The 20194-nt window shown below is 38.1% G+C and overlaps 1 protein-coding gene across 3 annotated transcripts in view; it reads right to left on the reverse strand.

Annotated features, from left to right (window-relative positions):
* The window catches only part of CREM (cAMP responsive element modulator), a 35731-nt gene extending 16948 nt beyond the window's left edge, over positions 1-18783 (reverse strand). Inside the window, exons 1-2 of one of the 3 annotated variants that reach the window (XM_054582280.1) lie at positions 18645-18783; positions 8998-9186 (exon numbers count right to left, since the gene is read on the reverse strand). In XM_054582280.1, the coding sequence (XP_054438255.1) occupies positions 8998-9186; positions 18645-18759 (304 nt within the window). In that variant the 5' untranslated portion in view covers positions 18760-18783. Of the gene's footprint in view, positions 1-2377; positions 2469-3088; positions 3150-8997; positions 9187-18644 lie in introns of those variants that run through there. The other 2 variants (XM_054582278.1, XM_054582279.1) reach the window with 2 other exon arrangements.
* Positions 18784-20194: the final 1411 nt, after the last annotated feature.

The raw sequence follows: 20194 nt of genomic DNA on the forward strand, positions 1-20194 counted from the left end.
TGTTTAATATAGTCATATTGTCCATATTTACTTTATAGCTTCTGGGTTTGAATATTTTACTTCAGGTAATGAAAAATATTGGTTCTATTTTCTTCTAAAACTCCTTAGATTCTACATATTGATTTTTAACTCACCTGAATATTTCTTGTATAATGTGTGAAATAGGGCTCTATGTTTTATTTCAAGTAATAGTGGCCCAGCACCTTATCTGTGGAATAAGCCTTATTTTACCCATTGATTTGAAATATCAACTTAATCATGTATTACATTGTTAGACATATATACGTGTTGTCTCTAGAATGCTCATTATATTTAATGGATCTACTTGATTATTTCTGTGCTGGTGTCATGTTGGTTTAATTGCTGGGACTTTATAATGGTTTAAAATTTTTTAATATTTTATAATTAACTTTGACATTAAAAAATAAATAAAATCAATCTGCATTTAAGAAAGAAAGAGAGATGGAACTCCTATGTTTGCAACAACATGGATGGAACTGGAGAATATTAGCTAAGTGAAATAAACCGGTTGATGAAAGACAAATATCATATGATCTCACCTATAAGTGCACTCTATTCAACAAAATAAACTAACAAACAAGGTAAACCACAGGCATGGAAACATGGAGCAGACTGAAAGTGACCAGAGCGGATGGGGAGAGAGGACAATGGTGGAAAGAAGGGGAAGGGACTACACAAAGAACATATATGAATGACTCATGGACATGGACAACAGAGTGAGAATTGACTATGGGAGCGGGGGGTGGTGGTGGGATGGGTGGAGGGGGGTAAAGGGGTAAAAACTGAGACAACTGTAATAGAATAAACATGATTTATAAATTAAATTAAAAAAGAATTACAATACAAATCAGCTTGTAAATAAAGCAAAAACTATTTCTAATACAAAATTAAATTATCTCCAATAGAAATAACACAATTCTGTAAATTATAAATATTCCCTTTGCACATTCAATTCCCTGGTCATGTAGGAAATGCTTCTAACTCTTCCAGACCCACCATTATTGTCAGCAACCTGATTCTGGTCTAGATCAGTTTTCCAAACTGTAAGTTGTAGATCATTGGTGAATTATAAAATCAATTTCATGGGTCAAGAATAGCATTTTAAAAAAGGAAATAGAAAAGTATGACTACCTTACATATACTAAGGCTAAGCATTACTTTTGAAGTGCATTTTATATAAACCTAAGGTACACACAAGTCTACTGCACTGTGATGTAAATGTGGGTCATAGTCAAAATGTTTACAAGTCAATAATCTATATCAATCAATGAGAGAGAGAGAGAGAGAGAGAGAGAGAGAGAGAAATGTCCTTTCCATTTTCAAATAGCATCTCAAATAGAATTGATCCTGTGAGAACTGACCAGATTTCAAAAAATAATGATTTCCAAAGGTACAATGAAGTCTAGTGGAAAAAATTGATATTTTAAAGTTTCATCATTTAGAAAATTTTGAATTGGAAGGAAGGATAAATCATGTATAAGCATTACGAGTAAAACTGAAAACTATCTCTTCAAGAATGCTATATTCCTTCTGTAAATATTCATTTATTTACAAGCAATGGTTAAAAAATTTATGTAAATTTTTACCTTAAATGTTCACCTTTAAATATATTCTGAGTATTTTCAAAGCATTTTATTTTCTTTTATGTTATGATTCTCTCTCATGCTTAGAGAAGTCAAATGATGCATTTAAATTTATAAACCAAGTAATAATTTTTAGAAAATAAATACATTCACAAAAGTGCTTTTTGGTTCTAAGAATCATATGACATGCTCTATTTGAGATTATTTAAGTTCATCTATATCTTACAATAAACTTGCCATTTGAGAGCTTCTGCAATCTATAGTATCTCTAAAACTTCACAGAAGTTATGAGAAAAATAGTAGCTCAAGATACTTTTAAAGACAATTTTACACAGGTGTTATTTGCTCAAGACAATGGAATGTTCTATTCAGGAGGAGAAGCTGAGACCCACTCTCTGAAGAGGTAAATTGTGAGCAAGCTGTTTACAACTATCTCTTCTTCATAGATTAAAATGCAAATCAGCACTGGGTTAGAAATAGACACCCCTCATTAAACATAGTTGCAATAACACAATGAACATTAGCAACTAAGTCAGCGGCATTACGTGTAACTCAGAAAACCAAACAACGGAAAGAACTGTGGATTTTCAGACATGCGCTTCCCTGACTGTGCACTAGAGGGCGCCATGAGCGGCAGATCCCGCAGAGCGGTGGGGCGAGGGCGCCGGATCCAGGTGGAGCTCACGCCACGTGCAGACCTGAAGAATGGCGCATAGCTCCTGGGATCTGCTCACACTTGGGGGCGGTGCTGGCTGCCTACAGCAGATACCTACCTGCAGAGAAAGGCTAAAGTGAGGCTTAGAAGTCAAGTTACTCGGTCCAGGAGCTACTGTGGAGACAGGCGAGTGGGGAGCTAGTTAACAACCTCAAGCTGTCAGCAGCGCTGGACAGAGCGGAAAGGAACTGGCTCAGTCACAGCCTGGCTCCCGGCTGACGTCAATGTGCAGCCCGCTTGGAGTTTAACTTTTCCACTCTCCCAAGGAACCACGATTCCAGGAAATGCAATGACGTCAGCCCTTTGAACTCCATTAGGGAGGAACAGACCATTTTAGACACTCGAGCAAAAAAACGAGGAAGCACACAAACATCCTAACACTCTGGTCTGCTTTGGAGCTACATAAGTACACAGCAATGAAATCGGAAGCTTAATTGTTTACAACTTGAACAGTACGTATGTTTAACTTGTACCTGCACTGGATATGCAACAGGTTGCCAATGAAGTAACAGCGTATTTTAGTCGGGTGGTGGAGGGGGATGGGGAGGGGGAGAGAAGAAGAAGAGAAAAACTGCCTTGATCAAGTAAGCAGTATAACACTGAGCAAAGAACCAATTCCACTAAGATGCCTTAAAGCATGCTAAATGGATATAAAACTCCTTAGCTACTAGGCTCAGTAATACTTTTGACATATTCACAGGTCCCTAAATAAGTTTTCAAAACTTCAAAAATAATTTTGCAGAATTAAATCTTTCTCTGAAGTTCTTACCTGTTTCATCTCCAGTTACAGCCATGACGGGCGTCTGCATACAGAACTGCCCGGTTCTTCCTTTCACAGGTCAACACAAAGTACTCTGACCAGCAGCATGTGCAGTTTTAAGTGGCAGCACTGACATCACAATGACATCACTAGGCTATCACTGCCATAAATTTGCTTTGTCACAGACAAGCTCATCGAAACCAAAGCCCTGTAAAAACCCTGCAATACACAGTCAAATGCTCTTGTTTCTCATTTTCACACACAAAAAATCTGTTGAGGAGGGTATGTGCAAAAAGAAATGTTTCATTAGCATTAAAAGATACCCTGTTTGTTTCTTATGGGGCTATTTCTTTATTATTACTCTGTCCAAAGTTTCTAAGTAAACATAAGGGCCATAAGCCCTATAGATTTTTTCATAAGTTGGGGGAGGAAAAAAAAAACACTTGGAGATTTAAAAAATAAACAACTGACAATCAGCCCGAGAGAGATGCTGTGAATTACTGTATTTTGCCAAGTATAATGTGCACCTATGTTTTTGGCCCAAACTTTCAGGAAAAAATCTTTTGTTTTTTTAACTTCATTTTTTATTTATATTTAGATACTTGGTTTTTGTATTATAAAGAAATTTTAGCATGTGTTTTTGAACATATTATGGTATAAGAAATTTTATGTAACAAATAACTACAGAACACAAGAACAGATACAAGGTACAAGAAATTTTAAAAAGAATTAAAAACATCCATATAGATACAAAATTAGTACCACCTCTGTAATAATGCACATCCTTATTTTCCCACAAAAATTTGGGCAAAAAACCCCTGTGCATTATACACAGCAAAATATGGTAAACAGAAATGTATTTTGTAGACACTTCTAGATTTTCCACATAAGAAATACCTAGCCACCTTTGTTTACTTATAATACATTTCTATTTGTTACTCCAGAAAATCCAGTTGTTCCTAAGGTGAGGTAGAATTTGCTAATTTCACTTGAAAGGAGTATATACTGAAATTTTAAAAATTCAAATGTAGCAAGTATAATAGAGAACTCTTCCACAAATATTAGATTAAACTGTATGAACTTGTTCATATTTGACCTTTTCAGCCCACAAAAACAGCAATTACTTGTGACTCTATCTAACACATCATTTTACTAAATTAAAATCCCTTGAAAAGAATTTTGTGACCTTTAAAAATTCATAAATAAATCATAATTACTATTCATAAATTTAAAAAATATGTCCATTTAAAAAAATAGGTCTGATTATATTTAGATTACTTGATGAAGATGTGCATACGGAGAGCTGAATCACTATATATTTAGCAATTCCAAGGTTGGACACAAAACTGGCACATGTTCAACAGTATAATGGACCATAGCCTGGGGAAAAAAGGACTTGCATTTCTGTGGCACAAAAGTAAGTGACATGTCTCTGAAACCTTCTATTTTCATCAGTGGTTTGTACAAAGCCCAGTCCCCTGTATGATTAGAATTCAAGCTGACCTTAAGTCAATGAAAGGACATCACATCACAGTTTTGCTTTATTCATAAAAGCATCTTCTAGTAAAGTCAGGGACACTCGGATGCTTAGGAGGAGAAACATCAGGGAGAACCCGTGTTTCCAGTAATTCCCCAGAACATATAAACTGAAGACGTCCTGCTAATGTATAAGGAAGTCTGGGGAGCCCCTGAGACATGAAGCCCATCAGAGGCTCCATAAAATATCTGTCTTCGCAGCCACACCTAAGGGTTTGGATCTGAGACTACTAGTTGATTTTATTTACATTTTAGGAAGTTCAAATTATTCTCTTCAACTTCAAATTATTCTTATTCAACTTAAATATTTGTTTAAGTTGGCACTCAGGTGCTCAATAAATATTAGTGTAAAGGAAAGTGTAAAGAAGGAAAGAGGGAAGTTGGCTGCTTGGCTGATTACTATTAGTAAAGTTTTAATAGATTCCCTATGCCCAAAAAATTCAGTTAATCAGCACACAGAACTACTAACATTTTACTAGAGGGAATGTATTTTACTTTCATTCAGTAAGTGGTTACTGAACCCACTTATCATATGCCAGGGACTGTACTAGGGACTAAGAGTCCCTGTGCAAAGAGAAGTTACCATCTAGGCAGGACCCCGAGAGTCACAATTCAGTGATATGTGCTCTGAGAAGGTGGAGTGGATGCTGCAAGGGGTGACCTAAGCCAGTTGTGGAGGTCACGGAAGGCGTCCCGGGGGATAGTGCTATCCAAGATGAAACATGAACAATGTCTCAAGGCAAACAGCGATGTGCGAAGGCTGTAGAGGAGAGCGGGCACAACACATGACAGGAAATGAAAGAAATCCAGCATAAGAGGGAGAAGTGAGAAGGAGGAAGTAAGGCCCAGCTCAGGCAGGCGTTTGGGCCATGTTGAGGACTTCGACTGTGTCCAACAAGTAATAGGTTTTCACCCATTGAAGGGTTTTGAGCAGGAGGCTGACACAATGAGATGTGAATTCTAGAATTACCACTGTGAACTGCAGAATCGAGAGTGTAATGGAGAAAAGGAAATGTTGGAGACACAGTCTTTGTTTTTAAGAACTATCAGCTCCCAGAATCATTGGGAGGGATGAAGAAAGAGAGCCTAGCTGAACTTTCAGAACAGTTTCCTGAAAAACAGGCCAAGGGATATGTTGTCCCCAGCATGATTAGGAAACTGAGGACGCTGCTCCAGAGCAACCAGCTTGAGGCCAGGCCTCTGGCAGACCCGAGTCAGGCGAGAGGGGACAGCAGAGAGGGGACAGCAGCTGGACCTGGAATTTTGACAGGGGTGGAGAAGAGTGCAGGAACTTGTGATTTAGCAAGAAGAAGAATGAACAGAGAAGGTGAGGGAGAGTAAGACATGACACGCAGGTTTCTGAATTGAAGCGACAGGGTGGGAGGATCCATCACTGAAGTAAACAAAGGGGAATTGGGGCCAGGAAATGGATGAGAGTTTTGGATTTAAGAAGTTGAGATGTGTGAGGAATATGTCAGTAGCCGACTGGAATCAGGGGCAGAGTCACCATGAGCTGAGGCCATGAGCAGGCATGAGTTCATCCAGGCACAGCACCCAAGTCAGATGGAAGAAGGCCCGGGATGCAATCCCAAGGAACATCACTAACACTTACAGATGGGAGAGGAAGGTTAGATCAATAAAGGAGCCTGAAAGAGAGGCATGAGAGACAGAAGAAAAAATGGTAAGAAAGCAGTATCAGGGAAGTGAAGGAAGCAGAGGTCAACAGTGCTAAATACTGCAGAGGGATTCAATCAAGATAAGAACTGAGATCTCAAAAAGAAATTGCTGTGACCTTTCAATGCGATAGAGAGTAAGACAGGAATGCCCACCGACCAGCTCTGCTTAACACCAAACTAGAACTCCTGGCCATCATTATTTTTAAAAAGAAGAAGAAAAGGAGAAAAAAGAAGAGGCAGGACAAGGAGAAAAAGAAAACAAGAGAAATAAAGATGGGAAGGGAAGAAACAAAGTATCTTATTTGTATTTGATATAAATATTCACATAGTATCACAGACAGAGTCACAAAGAATCAGCATATTATTGGAAGTAATTAGAGTTTTGAAGGTTAATAGTAAAAAAAAATACTTTTTTTAAAATACGTAATATTTCCCCACACCAGCGGACAACTAGAAAATGCAATAGAATGGTATTGTTCAAAAAAGCAACAAAACCTGGGGGATGTGATGTATACATTTGTTGACTATAGTTAATAATACTGCATGTATATTTCAAAATTGCTAAAGAGTAATCTTAAAAGTTCTCATCACAAGAAACAAATTTATAACTATTTGTGGGGATAGATGTTGACTAGGCCTATTGTGTAGATCACTTATTGTGACTTACACAAGTGTCAGAGCATTCTGTTATACACCTGAAACTAGTATCATGTTATATGTCAATTATATCACAATAAAAAAAGGACTTTATTCTTTCTAATCTATAAATTAAATTCAATCTCATTATTGATTTTATATTATTATTCTTTAGAAACTCAAATTTATTCCAAATGCACATGAAAGAGTAATGGTTCACAAAAGCTCAATCAGCACTTTAAAAAAAAAGACAAAAAAGATGAACTTGTCCTGTGAGATAACAAATAGAGTTCTGAAACAGATCCAAGTATACATGAGAACCTACTGTATAATTAAGACTGCCTCATAAATTAACGAGGAGAGGATAAACCTTCAGCAGGAGAAAACTGGCTCCAGATTCCTGCCTAATACTATATACAGAGGTGAACCTCAGATGAATATAGGACCTAAATGTAAAACTATGAAGCTAATAGAATTTTTGTAGAAAACTACCTTTGTGACTTATGGAAGAAAATAGTTCTTAAGTAACCCCCAAAATCACAACACTTGTGTATGATCTATGCACAACTTTCATTGTTCAAGTATCAGTTAAAAACTACTCATTGTTAAAGTATCAAATTTGTGGTGGACTTTCTATATTTAACAAATTAGAAGAAATGATGATTCTTTATGATTATTCATCTAGATATAGAGGTTTCATGAGTAGGAGGGATCTATACAGTCTCTGACTTGAGATGGTTTGGCTTACAATTCCTCAACTTTACAACGGTTAACAAGCGATATGCGTTCAATAGAAACTGCAGTTGGAATTTTGAATTCTGGCCTTGTGCAGGGCTAGTGGTATGAGGTCTGATCCTCTCTCTGATGCTGGGCAGGTGCGGCGAGCCACAGCTCCCAGTCAGCCAGGTGATCACAAGGGTCAACAGCCCATACTCTGCAGTGTTCAGTGTGTGACATGACTGTGCCCAGCTGAGCATGCTTACAGCAGGGTCAGCTAAGCTGTGATGTTCAGTAGGTTTGGTGTCTTAAATGCATTTTCAATTTACTTATATTTTCAATTTACGATAGGTTTATCAGGATGTAATTCCACCATAAGCCGAGGAGCATCTCTGATGGGTGGCTTTAATATGCATTTAAAAGGAAACATTAGAGTATTGCATAAATACTATGAACTTTTCTCATACTCCATAAATGCCACCACTGCAGTTCTTCATACACTTTTATTATAGTCCACGTTAACCTCCCAAATACCTAGGAGGAAAGCTAATTAACAAAAGATTGATCAGTTGTAATCTACTGTTTTCTACACTTGGAAGACTTTCAAATTAAAGGGACTAATACTATTCCCCTTAAAATTAGTGCTCTATCATAAGTCCTCAGCAAGTAGTCTAAAAGGAAAAGAATTAAGTTAAAAAAATAGAATTTTTGAAGTTCTAATAAACACGTTATAGTTATTATAAGCACAACTGAATAAAGTTAAAATAATGCCTAACTCAAGTTTAATTGAAAGCTTAGTTTCCCCTAAAAGCTTAGGGCTACATTCCAACCGCCTTATATCATTACTATCAGCTTCCATAAGAGGTAGAATGGGCACCTCAGAATTCAAATATACTGTGAACAGTCTAAAGAAAAGAAAATCAGCAACTGTTTTGACATAAGATGTCTGTAAGTTAAGGCTTGAGTGTAACAGCTGGGGAAAGACCCAAAGTCAGAGCATCACAGACTGGCTACTTCAAGCTTCACAAACTAGGAAATAACAATTTAGATACAACAGTTATAACCCTCTGAAATAAAAGATTATTTACTTCATTAAACAAGTCACTCATGTTTTCAACTCCCTTTTTTCATTATGCTACTCTGAATTTAACTTTCCTTTATAGCCAATAAAACCTAAGAAATAAAAATCATTTAACATATTTATCTTGTTTATTATACTAAAATATTTCTTCTTCAAGTCTTTAAGTGCCCCCCATCTACCTCGTGTGTATCTCAGAAAACTATAAAAACACCAGAGTGGTGTGCTGTAGTAACCCACAGGTACTCTAAATGCATTAGGTTAATAAACTATACCTTGCACAACCACCTGGCTGCCTGGGACAAAGAACTGCTGTGTGCCGTCAGCTGCCTGCGCTGCGTCCTGCTCAATTGTAGCACCTGGTGGAGGAGCTCCTGAACTTGTCACTGTTAATGCCGGCATTCCCTGAACAACATCAGATCCTGGTTTAGAAATCTGGATTGTTCCACCTTGAGCTATAGCAACTTAACAGAAAAAGAAAAGAAATATTAGAGAATTCCAAGCTTCATTTTTAATCATCTCATATTGGAAGAATATACTCTGGGTCTATGTATTACCAATGTTTCTCATTCCCAATTTACCCTTTTTTTTTAAGTCTATTTTATTGATTATGCTTTTACAGTTGTCCCATTTTCTCCCCTTTATCGCCCTCCGCCCTGCACCTCCCCTCCCACCAGCATTCCCCCACCCTTTAGTTCATATCCATGGGTTGTACATATAAAAGTTTTTTGACTTCTGCATTTCCTACATTATTCTTAACCTCCCCCTGTCTATTCTGTACGTACCAAATATACTTATTCCCTGTACCTTTTTTCCTTATTCTCACCCCTCCACCTCCCCGCTGATAGCCTTCCATGTGATCTCTATTTCTGTGATTCTGTTCCTGTTCTATTTGTTTGCTTAGTTTATTTTTTTATTTTTATTTTTTAAGGTTCAGTTGTTGACAGTTGTGAGTTTGTTGTCATTTTACTGTTCTAGTTTTGATCTTCTTTTCCTTAGATAAGTCCCTTTAACATTTCATATAATAAGGGCTTGGTGATGATGAACTCCTCTAACTTGACCTGACCATCTCTGGGAAGCACTTTATCTGCCCTTCCATTTAAAATGATAGCTTTGCTGGATAGAGGAATCTTGCTTGTAGATCCTTGCCTTTCATGACCTTGAATACTTCTTTCCAGCCCCTTCTTGCCTGCAAGGTTTCTTTTGAGAAATTAGCTTATAGTCTTATGGGAACTCCTCTGTAGGTTAACTGTCTGCTTTTCTTTTGCTCTTTTAAGATTCCCTCCTTATCTTTAATCTCGGGTAATTTAATTATGAGTGTCTTGGTGTGTTCTTCCTTGGGTCCAATTTCTTTGGGACTCTCTGAGCTTCATGGACTTCCAGGAAGTCTATTTTCCTTGGCCAGATTGGGGGCGTTCCCCTTCATTATTTTCTCAAATAAGTTTTCAATTTCTTGTTCTTCCTCTTCTCTTTCTGGCACCCCTATGATTTGGAGGTTGGAACATTTAAAATTGTCCCAGAGGTTCCTGAGCCTCTCCTCATTATTTTGAATACTTGTTTCTTTATTCTGTTCCAGTGAATGTTTATTTCTTCCTTCTGTTCCAAATTGTTGATTTGAGTCCTGGTTTCCTTCCCTTCACTGTTGCTTCCCTGTATATTTTCCTTCATTTCACTTTGCATAGCCTTCACTTCTTACTTTATTTTACGTCTGTACTCACAGTCATTTCTATGAGAGTCCTGACTACTAGTGTTTTGAGCTCTGCATCCGATAGGTGGGCTATCTCCTCATTGCTTAGTTCTTTTCTGGAGTTTCGATCTATTCTTTCGTTTGGGCCATGTTTCTTTGTCTCGGCACACCTGTTATGTTGTAAGGGGCAGAACCTTAGGTGTTTGCCACGGCAGGACAATCCACTTTGCTGCATCATGGTGCAGTGTGGATGAGTGTTTCTTCTTTAACTCCTTGGTTGTCGGATAGCCATACAGTTCAATTTTCTGGCAGTTCTGGGTGTTTTTTGTTTTTAAATTTGTTGTTGTCTTTCTTTTGGTTGGGTGAGGAGGCAAAGCGTATCTACCTATGCCTCCATATTGGCCAGAAGTCTCAATGTACCCTTATTTTTGCGTGCTGAATTAATAAGGAGATCCTCTTTCACAGGACGATATTCTGAAAGGCTCATAAACACTTGAAAATATCTTATACTCAGAATTGTTTGAAATACATAGAGCCCATGGAGCTTCCCTCATCCCTGACATCCGTCCAACTAAATTATTTAAGAGAAAGAATGGAGATACTGACAGGGAGAAACTTCAGCTTCTTGATTTTCTCTACTCTTTCAGATATTTTTAGATATAAATAAAGAGCATTCTTCTAATATTTAAGAAATGGTCAGTGAAATCCCATTGACCATCAAAAATGCCATGAATTTGGTTCTTCTTCTTTTTAAAGATTTTTTTTATTTTCAGAGGGGAAGGGAGGAAGAAAGAGAGGGAGAGAAAAATCAATGTGTGGTTGCCTCTCGAGCGCCCCCTACTGGGGACCCGTCCCACAACCCAGGCATGTGACATGACTAGGAATCGAACCAGCGATCCTTTGGTTTGTAATCCGGCACTGAGTCCACTGAACCACACAAGGCAGGGCGAATTTGTTTCTTCATTCAGCTATTTTCCTAGTTTATTATCAAAAGAAAATAGCTTTTCATGGAATTGTATTTTGATTTTTAAAGCTCAAGCCTACAAAACTGTAGCCTTTACCATTTTGACTATGTCAGGAGAATCTTGAAATATAAAATGTTAAGTTGGAAAGGATCTTAGGAGGTAATTATTGAAACAATCTGTGCTACAATAGTTACTTCTGCCAAGTGTCTTGAAATAATTATCTCAGCTAATGGCAACAAATATGAGCAGGTTTTCTTCTAAATACTGAGATTTACCAGTCATGTTCAAAAATTAACAATCTGAATGTTTCAAAAGAACTGATCAAGTGAAATCTTTAAATTTCACTTGGAAAGACAAATAAATCAAAGTACCTGAGAGTTTGGCATACTTCAACATAAAGATTATGACTCCATGTTTTAGTTTAAATACTAGAGATTAAGAGACAAGGGCTATCCTTTAAAAAAAATCACATCTAAACTAGCTTACTTGATTTAACAATAAAGATAAAAATAACCCACCATCAGAATAATACAACACTGATAAATCAATGGAAATGCCTTACAGGAATGTTACAGTAGCATCTAAAATATACTCTGGCCCTGGCTGGTGTGGTTCAGCAGATTGAGTGCCAGCCTGCAAACCAAAGGGTCATGGGTTTGATTCCCAGTCAGGGCACATGCCTGGGTTGCAGGCCAGGTCCCTAGTAGGGGATGTGCAAGTGGCAACCACACATTGATGTTTCTTTCCTTCTCTTTCTCTGTCCCTTTTCCTCTCTAGAAATACATAAAATCTATAAAATAAATAAATAAAATATGCTCTGAACATTTCCAAGTCATTCCCTAGCCATTTTAACAATATGTAAGCAAAGGACCACTTAAGGGAGGAAATGATGGGATAAGCCTAACACAAAAAGATGGTTGACATTTTTTTTAAGAGTTCAACATAGATACATTCCCTGTTTTAGTTCATTGACAGGCTGCTATTGGAATAGCACTGGCAGAAACTGAAGAATCAGTTACAAAAGTCAATAGTGCTGAGGTTGAGAAACTTTGATGTAGTTTCATTTTTTCAGGCTCATCTAGAGCCTTATATTCTGTACATCTTTTAAAAATAAGATTTTACCATGACTCTCCAAAGATTTCAAGGGTCTCAAGGTTCACCCCTTATAATAAAATGGTTTGAGAGAGATCTATGTCTACCTTCTTAAAAAGAGATACATGAAAACGATCATGCTTCCGTAAATCTTGATGGCTGGACATGGATAAATTTTATATGTTATCAGACATTTGAATGTGTATTTTCAGTTGATAATTAGTTTGATGTCACAGTGATGGTGCTTTAGAAAAAACAAGCACAGGCACTGTAACCACAATATACAAGAAGCACAAAGCCTAGTGTTAACCTAAATTTTGAAAGCCAGTATGGGACAAGTTTATATTCAGGATCAAAGAATTATAATTTTGGGAGCACAGTTTCAAGTAGAAACTCAGTGTCCTGATTACACAGTGAAAGCAAGGGTTTTTATGAGAAAAAGGAAAGAAGTGATTATAAAAAGAAGAAAAAATTCCTATTGGTGCTGACACGCTGAGCCACTACTGGCTACACGTGATTGCTTCCTGATTCTATCTTCAGATGGAGGGTGCATAATCATCAGTCCTTGTGACCAGACAGTCCTGCTGACCTTATCAACAACTGTTTATAAAACAACTGTGGTTTGGCCCCAGACCACAGTTTCAAGAGACAGCACAAGCAAGACAGTTCCTCTGGAATGGCTGCTTGAGCTCCATTTTAAAATGGCCCATTCCTAGTATTTTTCACACCCACATACAGCAGGCACTCAATATGACAAATGAATGGCTGTCATTTCTTCAAGACAGGCCATAAGCCACTTGGGAATCTAGAAAAGTTAAATTAAGTATGGTTTCAAATTCTGACAATAGAACTTAATTTTTAATACCAATTAGTAAGCTGTTGGACTAGTAAAAAAATCTGAGCTGAGAGTAGTTGCTTCTGCAGATAAGAACCATGAAATAGGTAAGTAACCAAGGTCCTTCCTTTGTCCTTTTTATCCTTTTTTCTTTTCTTCAGTGTTTCCCCAAAATTCCATCCAAAATTTATTGCTTTCACAATCTGAAAAGCTGATACAGCAAGAATCTGTTACTCTCATCATTTCATTTTCTGGGTAAGTCATTATATAATGAGATGTGGAAAAACAAAAGCTAAATACACAAACTGGCTCTAGGGGGGAAACATTTCTACTAATAAGTCTTGTACTCAAGCCTAGCTTTTATTTTTTTAGACCAAAAGTATTCTTGATTTTTGCATTATTAAATGACAGGGAACCTTCCCATTTCAAATGCTACCTCTCATTTGACAATAGACAAGATTTCCTAATGCTTCAGGATACTGGAAATAGGCTTTGTATGCACATATGTTTATTCAAAAGGTTTGAGAAAACATTTAGGTTAGAAAATATTCAATCGTAGTATGTGTTTTCAGTAAACACATGCTAAGATAAATTAAATAGTAGAAAAAATTAAGAGGAAATCAACTGAATGAGTTTAGCAACATCTTTTGTTTTAGCTCATTAAAAAAAAAACTTAAGAGGAATTTTGTAGCAAGAAGCCTATATTGTTGTAAACAATAGCATCCACATTGGTCTATGAATAGTAATTGGAACTCAAGCAAAGTTGTTTTTCTATTTTAGATTATCCGCATACTTACTTTTCTCTTTTAAGTTATCCTTAATAACATTACAGTTTCATAAAATAGCTAACCTGAAGTAAAAAATGGACACCTGGATTATATAATCAATTAAACTCTACTCCCATGTCCATTATTAATTGATTCAAGCCTGCTAGTTTGTTGTCCCCAAACTAGTGGTGGGTAGAGGTTAAGCTCTGTTGTTCTAGGTGCTCTGGGAGGTGCCTATCTGACTCAGACCCCTCCAGAGTCTCAGGTGACCACATAATTAAGTAGCTTATTCTATGCTCACTAGTTGAGTGTTGGACACACTGATCTTATGTCAAAAAAGCATTTGTCTAGGTAAAGTGTAATTCATTAATTTACTAAGTATTTTTTCACTAAGTTAGTTTTAGTGGTTACACAAATGTTTTTATATATTCAGTTTATCCTTATACAGTCATGGTATTTAGTTTCAAATCAGTATTAACCCAAGTATGGTTTCCCCATCTCCAACTTACTGTCTGTCACAGTAACCAGGATGCTATCCTATCAACTAGTCTAGGCAATAAACTCTTTTTAAATTCCTGGTATAAAAAAACATGTTTAAAAAGTCTGCTATTTCCACTACTCATTGCCATTGAGCACTTCTCTCCTAAAACTATTAATATCATTGAGAGAAATATTTAAAATATCATTGAGAGAAAATATTATTTAAAATATTATTGAGAGAAAATATTATTAAATATGTTAAGGTCTTGTAAAATCAATAAAGAAGGGGGAAAAAGAAAGATAAATAAGGGTAGAAAATGGGGTGGGGTGGGGGAAGAGTTCACAGCAAATAAGGAAAGAGAATTTGTCTAAGATTTTGTCTGTTCGCCCTGACTGGTGTGGTTCAGTAGGCTGGAGCAGCAACCCGTACACCAAAAGGCTGAGGGTTTGACTTTCTGTCAGGGCACAGGCCTAGTTTGCTGGTTTGATCCCCATCAGAGTGCATGCAGGAGGCAACCGATCAATGTTTCTCTCTCTCTCCCCCTTACCTCTCCCTCTAAAATCAATAAAGATATCCTTGGGTGAGGATTAAACAAATAATATTAATACAAAATTAAATTTAAAAGACTGTCTTTAGAGAAAAAAGGGATAAAAAAACAACTGTCTTGAGAAAACAATGAATTAAACTTCAAACATTTAAATCTTAGTTGCTTTTATTATGCACTTATAAATTCACTCTCATTTAGTTCATGTCTTAACACAGAAAGTAAATTCTTGGCTGATTCAAAACTGCCATCTTTAAAAATATGCTCCTGAGAGAGGATAGATTTTCTTTGACCAGAATGATTTAACTGGCATACAGACAGCAAACCGATAGCCAAGATGTATACTTTCAGTAAGGATTTTGAAATGTAGCTCATTTTCTTGGTTTTGCAGTAAAGAACCCCTGACTATTTTATCTTTCCTACACCCAGAGTAGAAAAGTTAGCTTATTCTAACTTTCACTTCTTACTTTTGGTGATTAAAAAAACAAGTTGAAGCAATAATGATAACTTCTGTCTAATATAACTTTCAACTACTAAAACCATAAGGGTTGTATATGGGAAAGTATGAACACTTACTTTTATTTCTTCAACTTTGACACACACAATTATTTACTTCTTTTTGTTAACTTTATCTTATTATACCAAATTAAAAATAAATAATCTAGCCCTGGTAAGTGTGGCTCAGTTGGTTGGGCATTGTCCTGCAAACCAAAAGGTTGAGGGGTCATTCTCCAGTTGGGGCATGTGCAAGAGGCAACCAGCCAATGTTTCTTTATCACATCAATGTTTCTCTCCCTGTCTTTCTCCTTCCCATACCCCCTCTCTAGAATCAATAAAAGAAAAAAAGTTTTTAATGATAAACAATCTAAAATAATAATCTTTCAAAGAAAGAAGAGTTTGGAGGAATGTTGTTCATGGAAAAAAGGTGAATTAATTTTTGTAATAAAATGTTCTTATGAAAGGGCTTCAAAAATAGGTACAGAATATACATAGGAGAACCTCCAGGAATTCTAGTAAAATAAGTTCCTCTAGTCTAAAAACCAAAGGACGCCAGGTTGTTTCCATTTCTAGATATTCAAGAACATTAAAGCACTAATATCTCTTCAGTTATTCCTAGTAAGAGATAAAACTAAAGACTATAGATCTTGTGTATGTATGAATATGTTTACCCTCCAATTAAATGTCTTCTAAAAAGCTGGAATGTTAATATTCACTCTTCAAATGAAAGAATTATCAACTAAAATGTGTCACTAAATGTTTACAAAATGCATTTTTAACAAAGGCAATATCACTTTTTGTGAACCAATAAATGCCAATTTTTACTTGGGGACAGCGTTTATAGAGCCAGCACAACTCTTCATTAAAATAACTGCCAGGGTCAATACTGTGTGGGTCCAAATTAAGAAACCTCAGTAGGAGACAGCCCAGGACTTCTATTGCGGCAAATAGATAGATACATGCCCAACTCCTAAACATCAGATTTCCTAGTTCTCAAGCAGAGCTCTTGACTGCGCCCCTGCCCGCCCTCGTCACAGTGATGATTCATGCTGAGCTCTCTTCTCCAAGCCACACGAAGAGCAGGGAAATAAAGGCTTTGGGAACATGGCTGACACATGGCTACAGCTAGCTTACATTTCTCTGTGACATGTCAAAGTAGTATGTTTCTTTTCCCCACTTCTACCTGTTATCTTCTTGTGTCCTCACACTGACCCCAGAGTTTCCCAATCTAGTATCATTCCCACTTCAAACGCTAAACACCTGAGATGGGAAAACAAAGCTCGCTCTGATGCAGTTGGCAAATGACAGGACCAGAACGAATGCCTTCTCCACATCATCTATAGCTTCAACATTCTCTCAACCCAATGTTTTCATGATTTCAAATTTTCAGCTAATAATCTAAGCATATTAACCCATGGCATCCCTATCCATATTGCCTTGTACAGAGATCACTGTTTTTATCAGTTCCTAGGTGGCATTAGCATATGCATGGTGATGTTCAAGATGACAGGTTCAAGATGACAGCATCTGGAACGTTCTCCAAACTTTGGGGTGTGTGAGCATTATTTCATCAGTAATTTCCAGCCTTTTCCTCACAGCCCAAATAGGAAATGATAATATGTGTACAGCTGACCAGCCAGGAGGTTCCAGCAGGTCCACGTACGCCCTGCAGAGCCACTCTGGGGCCGAGGGCAGGAGGAGCTCAGTGCCCCTGTGGCCCGTGTGCTGCTCTGCCAAGCCCACAGCTGGCAAACTCCAGTTTTCAGTTCTACAACTCCCACCATGTGTTCCCAGAGAGCCAGACACAAAGGCATACAAATCAGAGACGTAACAAAAGAAACAAGACAGTGATACTCTCAGGGTCCAATCCTTATAGACAGTGGGGAGTTTTCCTTTCCTAACATGGACTTTCGGGCATGTCCACTCAGTGTCCTGTAGAGGCTGTGGACAAGTTATACCCCAATTCTGCCAGGTACTATGGTAGGAGCTACCCAAGGAACCAAAATTACCAAAGTGTTTAATGCTGTAAGTCCACCACCACTGTAAGAAAAACCCTAAAAAACTAATGACTCTTTAGGTTTTCCCATAGATTAAAGGAGATTACAGCTTGCTTTAACAGCTATGTATTAAATTAAGACTTGAGACTTTTCTACACATTACTACTTTTTAAAGGAAAACAGAAAACATATCCAATATATTAACACTGTTTTTGGACCAACACAGTACTACAGTACTTATTATCACACAAATTTTAGTACCTGAGCAGCTTTTTTTTTTTTTAAACTCTTTTTTAGTCCTTTTGCTGTCTCGTTTCCCCTCATACTTTTTTTCTTCCTAGATCTCCTTTTTCACTAAAGTATTTTTATTATCAAATGATCTTGATTTGGGGGAAAAAGAAAACTAGTGTTTAAAGCAAAAAGCATAGAATAAACAGCCCATTAAAATACACAAGACTAAATGTGAATTTATTTGTTTATTTAGAGCTTTTGGTGTTTAAAATTTCAAATAAAATGATCTAGTTGCTGTAAGTTTAAAAAATTAATCATTTTTCCATTCTCATCTAGGAAAAACTGCAATACAAATCAGACACAGTAGAGACTAGCAAAAACAGAATTACATTTAAAACATAATTTAGAAAATATATATATACCTCTTTTAAATTAGTAAGTAGAAAATGTAATTGTTGGTAGCAAAAGCCAACAGGAATGAAATACAGACATTTATAGCTAATTATGTTTGCATGCATCATAATGGAAACAAAAAACAGTAAGTTTTAAACTTTTACTAAACAAGAATATAAGCATATAAATGCAAAAACTCCCTTTATTTTAAACTCAAAATTTTCTTCTATATTCAGTAAAAATTTATCTTTCAAAAGTATATGGCAACTATTAATTCAAATCTCTTCTTTAACATGTATTTTTCATTCTGATTCACAGATTATGTATTATGATTTAAAATGGAACAGTTTAATGCAAAACCCGAGTTGCTTCCATGTAACGAGAGAAGACTTAAAGCTGGCACTGTATGGTACTGAACTGCAGCATACATACTGTACTGCCCCGTGCTGGTCTGATATGTGCTAGTCAGTACTGCCATGGTAGTGGTGTGAGGTAGCGTTCCTTCTTCTTCTGATTTTTCTTCTTCAGTCTTGGGAATACCAGGCATATCAGAGGGAAGTTCATTCAGTATTCTTCTAAAACAGAATTTAACAATACAAATAATTAAGATATATGAATGAGATTTAAAACAGAGAAGCTGATCATGGAGAAAAAGATGGTGGAGGAGTGAAAGGGAGTCACGCTGACCTCCTCCCAAAACCAAACTGGAATTGCAACTAAATAATGGAGTAATCACCTGGAAAGCAGTGGAGCGATAGTGGGAGAGGAGCCTTGGTGCCGCGGACAGTGGATTCAACTCTCACACATCCCAACGAGTGAGAATTGCGGTGGAGGCTCGAGAGGGTGGGCTGGGTGCCCACGGGCACTGGCAACAGAGGGACATTGAAACAGCCAGTTAGCGTCCCCCCGAGAAGAACGGGGTCTGAATCATAAACAGGAACCACTAAACTACAGCAGCTAAAGCCGAGAAAATACAGACAAAATGCAACCCCAAAAAGCTTAGGGGCGCTCTCTGCCAGAGACAGGTGGCGGGGGATGCAAAAAGACATTTAAAGGGCAAACGCAAAAGCTGCAGCGGCAGCCACCCTCCTTGATCGCTGGGTACAGGCAACAGCAGGGTGGGATGGTGTCTGGGAAAAGACTGGTGAGGAAAACTTTGTGAAGAGAACTGAGACTGCGGCCGGTGGAGCCCGGGTGATAACGCACTTCCTACTCTGCAGCTACCATCTCGCTCAGGCATAAGGGAATCAATTAACCTGCCTTTTGTGCGCTCCCCACACAGCTTGTACGCCTGTGAGCTACGGGGCTGAGTGCAGACTGGCTGGGAGAGCCTTGAGGAGAGACTGGAGACGGAGGCGTTGGGGAAAGAACGGGAGGAGGAACCGGGGAGTCCCGACTCCCTCCCCATTCGGTAGTCTCCATTGTGGGCTGGAAAGGCGCGACCCCAAAGAGGCAGAAGCGGGACGCGCATGAACCAGACTGCCTGCGATTGAAACGCAGTCCGCACAGGGGTTGGATCCTTGGCCGAAGGGGTCACAGAACTGCCCAGAGGCCCCTAAGGGGAGACTAGAAACGGAGGCATTGGGGAAAGAACGGGAGGAGGAACCGGGGAGTCCTGACTCCTTCTCCTTGCCGAAGTCTCCATTGCGAGGGAAGAGGCCACACCCCCAAAGAGCCAAAAGCCGAAAAGCAAACATAGAAACCCCCAAAACACCCAGAGCAGGCACGCACACTTGCGCCCAGTGACTGGCGAGGGTTGGCGAGCGTGTGTGTGACCCACGCGGGCTGGCGAACGCTTGCACCTGCCGGCAAGGCCTCACACAGACTGGCACCCATACGGCCTGCGAGGGATTGCACAGAGGGGCAAGGGCAGGCGTAAATTGACCTACCCGCCGCGATTGCGGAGCGGCCCACAAAATAAGTAGAGCTGCCCAGAGTCCCTGGAGGAGAGACCAGAAACAGGATTAACCGGAGAGTCCTAG

Source organism: Pteronotus mesoamericanus, unplaced genomic scaffold, assembly GCF_021234165.1.
Source record: "Pteronotus mesoamericanus isolate MK-2021 breed Mesoamerican mustached bat unplaced genomic scaffold, CSHL_Meso_final contig_69, whole genome shotgun sequence".
NCBI lineage: Eukaryota > Metazoa > Chordata > Mammalia > Chiroptera > Mormoopidae > Pteronotus > Pteronotus mesoamericanus.